The 5377-nt window shown below is 40.2% G+C and overlaps 1 protein-coding gene across 2 annotated transcripts; it reads left to right on the plus strand.

Annotated features, from left to right (window-relative positions):
- Nucleotides 1–1302: 1302 nt before the first annotated feature.
- Nucleotides 1303–3863, plus strand: LOC114556487 (uncharacterized). Of its 2 annotated transcripts, none has more exons than XM_028579393.1 (5): nt 1303–1398; nt 2502–2716; nt 3206–3353; nt 3578–3700; nt 3788–3863. In XM_028579393.1, the coding sequence occupies exons 1-5, from the start codon at nt 1323–1325 to the stop codon at nt 3835–3837; spliced, it is 612 nt and encodes a 203-aa protein (XP_028435194.1). In that variant the 5' UTR covers nt 1303–1322; the 3' UTR covers nt 3838–3863. The 2 variants fall into 2 exon arrangements, with proteins under 2 accessions (XP_028435194.1, XP_028435195.1); XM_028579394.1 differs by lacking the exon at nt 1303–1398 and adding an exon at nt 2021–2057.
- Nucleotides 3864–5377: the final 1514 nt, after the last annotated feature.

Consider the following 5377-nt stretch of genomic DNA (forward strand, 5'->3'; position numbering starts at 1 on the left):
ATTGTAAAAAACTGTACTATCAAACTTATTATAGAGACGTTTTGCTTGTCTAATCTTGTATCATAAAGATGCCTGTGGAATGATCTTACGGAATTTAACTTTTGAGGCAAGCGAATGAGCCGGTCAATGCTGTTGAACAGTAATCAGGGGATAAGAATTCACCTTAAATACGGAAACCTTGTATGTGTGTGTGTGTGTGTGTGTGTGTGTGTGTGTGTGTGTGTGTGTGTGTGTGTGTGTGTGTGTGTGTATTTCTTCCAGCAGCTATTTTTGGCTCAGCCTGGCCCTGCTCAACCTGTTTGTTTCTCTTCCGCAGAAATGCACCATCAAGGAAATGTCCATGTTCCTTCAGGTGTCTTGTTGTTTAAACCCCCCACCCTCCCCACACACACACACACACAAAAAAAAAAACTGGTTTAGAACAGGAAGATGGAGTGAGACGGAGAGAGGCGAAGAGAGACTCAACATTATGTGGAGACATGGACGTACTTATTGAGACACAGTATGTCAGACTAACAGTTTAGAGGTTTCTTCTGAGAAGTTCATCTCAACAATAAAGGATTCTTTTTTTAAAAGAGCCGTTTCATATTTTTCAAATAAGGAAGCTGCCTGCAGACCTGCTGGGGAATTTTCACTTCACTTTGCGGTTAGTGTTATGAATCTTTTACCTTTCTGAGATACTTTTTTTTGCTTTAATTCATTTCTCATATTAACAGAAACCTTGTCAGATGTAGGGACATTCATGGTCATGGGTCACAAAGTGATTATACTTATATAAAAAGAAACTGCATATGAAAACCAATAATGACAGATGAAAAAAGCTCAGTAAAAAAGAAAGTGAGTGTATATAAAATGAAAAGATGAAAGTGTATATAAGTGATTGTTTTGAAATGTAAAATTCAACATTTTTGATTTGTCTATCTATAAAAGTCAACATAACTTATTCCTAATGAAATCCTAAATTAAAAAAACTTTGGTTTAAACAATTTTTATAGACGATCATAGTTTTTTTTCTTAAATCACTTTGATGGGTCCTAAACTACTGTCAGCCTTTTCACATAAAGCAGTGACTTATTGTATCTGTATGCGTGTAAATAATCATTTGACTGTTTTCCTGCCCTCAGGTAATAGTAGTCATCATGTAAACTTTCACAGTCAGTCACATCACATTTAATCTGAAAGAAAAACACAAGCAGTCTTGCACTGATTACGTATATTGTATTCCTGCATTGTTGTTGAAAATTAAAGTTAAATTGTTTAAATGTTTGCAGATTAGTGGAATAAAAGAGACTGAGGAAATGGAGGAGAGGGGTAAAGGAGAGATGTGGAAGAAGAGAAGGGTTTTTCATATCTGCTTGCTCCTATTTGCTGTGCTCCAAATCACCGCACCCTCCTCAGGTAACAATCCAGGATTAAAGTTTCCAGTTCTTACTCCAATAAAATCAATACAGTCTAAACATCCACATACCTGGTTAAACCTGTGGCTAATGATTTGCAGTTTGTGACAAAAAAAAAAAAACTTAATGGAGTCACTGGAGGATTTTGTGAATCACAAATCTTTCCACCCTTCCAAGAAAATCTTCCGGGGGAAACATGATTTCTAGTCATTTCAATCAGGAGAGACTTCTTTGCAATTATGACATATTTATTGTACATACAAACATGTAAATGTACAAGTCTCTGGAGATTGGACTCCATCGAACCCAAATATCCTAAAGGGTTTAAGGAATCCCAAACAAATCCCCTGATGGAGTCCAGACACTGGTGGTGGTGAATGAGCAGAGGAACCATCGACAGCCAAGCTTAGACGAAACCCAGGTCCGAGGGCGTGACCACCGGTGGCAGAAGGGGAGGAGACGGGACGCACTCTATTTCCTGAAACGACAACTGCCAACCGCGGAAGAGAGAGCAGATTTAAAGCAGGGTATCAAGCTGTGATATGCTCGTCGACAAATGGCCGACCCTGATTGGTTTAACTAACCACGACACAGCTGCTCTGATTACTACTGACAAGTGACGTACCATGAAACCGCTGATCATTATGAGTGATGGAAAAGGTATATGAAGTCTTCCTTTAAGAATTTACGCTGAGCTTCATTAGAATATTCAAATGTTTATGACGGCAGTGGAGGGACTTTGCTTTAGGTCTTATCTAAGATGCAGGCAGTACTAAGTTCCTCTTAGCGACAAACAACAAGGATGGGTGGATATTTGTTTTTGCTTAGAAAAACAGCTCAACTCAACATTTATCTGCGTAATATCAGGCCACGATGTGTGATCTCTCTCATGCTGCCTGCTTATGTGGTGTGAAAAAAGAACCATAGCAGTCTAAACAAGTTGAATTCCAATGCTTCCTTTTGTGATCATCAACATGTATTTGATTTGTTAAATGGAAAGTGATTTAGTAGTCTAGTATTACATCTGTAGCCTATATAATATACATTGTTTTAATTATTTTTGGATTTTATCCAATTATTTCCAATTGGTCATCACTGTTTCAGCTCAAACCACTACCGCCATCACCACTTCAGCATCAAACCCTGCAGCTCTCAGTTACCGCACACGGCCAGCTGACATCACGGTGGCTGTGGGACAAACTGCAGTGTTTCGCTGCGGAGTGCCCAAAGCTTCTCCAAACTTCACGTTCACCTTCTACGGGAGTCACGGCAACTACAGCCTCACATGCCCCATGGGCCACGTGGAAGGTATCGCCCAGGTGAGCTGGTCACCGCCTGGTTCTGTATTTATATCCACGACCTTCCACCTCAGGGATTGTTCAGGTGCCACCAGAAATTCCGCTGGATGTCTTTCATTTCGGCCTGATGTCTGTCTGTGACCTTCCGCTTTCTTTGTGTTGGTATTTTAAACCTTGGTGGATTTATGAGGACTATGGTTACTTGCTCCTCAGATCTTTGCAGGGTAAATCCAGTGTTGGGAAAGTTCACTTTCTACATGAACTAGTTCAAAGTTCAGGTCACAAATTTTAAAATGAATTAGTTCAGTTCATAGTTCATACTTTTTCTTCTTAAGAGTGAAATATCTCTCTCTCTCTCTTCTCTCTCTCTCTCTCTCTCTCTCTCTCTCTCTCTTTTAAGAGTGGCTAGAGCATTTCCCCAGCTCACATCATGTTTATATTCTTTTCAATCTCTTATTCTTCCCTCTCATCGGAAACCCTCTTCCTTCCCGTCCCTGTCGCTCTCCTCAGGTTCTCAATGGGAGTTGTCTTATGAAGACAGAAGAGTCGTTGGCCGTGTGGACCCTCAAGGGAACTTCTTTCTCCGACAACGGCACACAAGTCGTATGTCAGCAGTCAAAGAATCCTGATGCACCTGCTGCCGTCCTACATGTTTATGGTGAAGACTCTTCTATTACAATTCAGTATCTATATTTTCTCACCACGTTTATCACAGAATAAATACATGTTTAAATCATTGTTATTCATTTAATATATTCGAGAAGCACAACAAGAGTGCTCTCTAAGAGGTAGTTGACTGACTTTGATTAGATTTTGCACAAGCTGGCTATTCCATTTAAGAATTTTAGATAAAAAAAAAAAATCTTAAATCTCCTCTCCCAGATAACAGTGCCAGCTTCGTCACTCTCATTGGCTGTGTCATTGGGGGCTTCTTTGGCATCCTATTGGTGTTTGGTTTATTGTATATCGTGCTGCGGAGATCTGAGACCCTCCAGAAGTGGTTCAGTAAGTACACAGCTTCAATAAACCGGTGAATGCATTGACTACAAACTGCAAATGGATAAGTAATGTGTGGTGTCTTTGTGCTTTCAGAGGGAAAAGAAACAGAAGATGATATTACCACAATAGTAACAAAGGAGTAAAAGGAGACAGAAAGCCGTTGCTTGATGTTGCTTTGTGCTTTCTCACAAACTACTGTACTTTGCATGAGACAAAGTACAGTAGCTCGTAGTTTTACAGTTACACAAAGTAAAGTTTTATGCTGTATCTATCTTTTAATTTCTTCAGATGTTTTGATGATAACATTTCTGTATTATGCACTTGTTTATTGCTTGTTCGCCTTTTCTTGTTGCCTATTGACCCCGTACACAAGTTAAAGTTTCATGATGTCAGAACAAAAACTGAGTGTGCTTAAAATTTGAAAAAGTGCCATATACACCATCCTCAGTTTTGCATGAATTTGTTGAATCCAGGCCCGTCAAAACCAATCAAAAACCAACAGGTTCCGCCATCTCTTCCCTGCATATCTGCACTGACATGACAAACTGCGTCTAATTACTACACTAATTCAGCTATGCACAGAGTGAAATTGAAATGTTTGGTTATTTTGCAGGGGCACTTGTTAGGTAGACCATGTGGAAGAGTAGATAAAAGCTTAGAGACACATGCATGGAGCAGTGATGCATTTTTGTGTGTGCCTTGTTTCCTCCTGGTGGTGAACTACATACATGTCTGCTTGTGTCAGGAACAAGACCTCCACAGTCTTTTAGTGTCACTGTCCTTTATCCTTCTGTCTTCATGTTGTTTTATTGGCAGTATTTGGCATAAAGTTATTAGCTACTGCAGGTGATTAAAATATAGGTGGGAGTAAATTACCCCCCCTCCCCCTCCCCCAATTTTTACTTGCTTCAAACCCCCAGCTAATTTGTGACACTATACCATCCACTCAAACCTATGGTCTTGCACACCTCCCGCAAATTCACTGAAATAATGCTGTTTTACAACTCAAACACAGCTGCTCACATGACTATTGTGATGAATCCCTATTTAGAACCGATGTTTGACTGTTTTGACTGTGGTCTTCATTCCCCTGACTGTGTGTTGTGACACCTGAAAGATAGGCATGGACAGCTAGCGACACATACACACACACACACACACACACACACACACACACACACACACACACACACACACACACACACACACACAGGGCAATCAGCAGGAGAGAATTCTGCCGCCGTCTTTTAGTTGACACAACAGAGGCAGTATGGAGCGTGTTGACTCAGCTGTTCAGCTACGCCTCGGTTCACTCCTGATAGGTTCCTGTCAGATTCTGATTTCTTCATGTTCTTCACAACTGAAGATGAAGTCTTACAGTGACCCCTTTACAGTATGATTGTGTACATTTGGTGTTTGCGTGACAAAAGATCAAATGGTGTGGTGTATTTACAGTAGAAGTCAGTGGGGTCACGTCTCATTCGGCATTTCTGAACTCCGTTTGGGGGGGGAAAGCCCCATATCTTCTAAACCTGTCTAAATACACAACACTCTTGTCATAAAAAATGACTATGCAAGCAAGCATATATTACAGTAAGAATTACTATCTTTGACTTATGACTTGATTTACGTAATTCCTATAGGATCTTTTCAAATCTAAGTGGATATCTTTAATCTGCTGAC

The sequence above is a fragment of the Perca flavescens genome, chromosome 6 (assembly GCF_004354835.1).
Source record: "Perca flavescens isolate YP-PL-M2 chromosome 6, PFLA_1.0, whole genome shotgun sequence".
Classification (NCBI taxonomy): domain Eukaryota; kingdom Metazoa; phylum Chordata; class Actinopteri; order Perciformes; family Percidae; genus Perca; species Perca flavescens.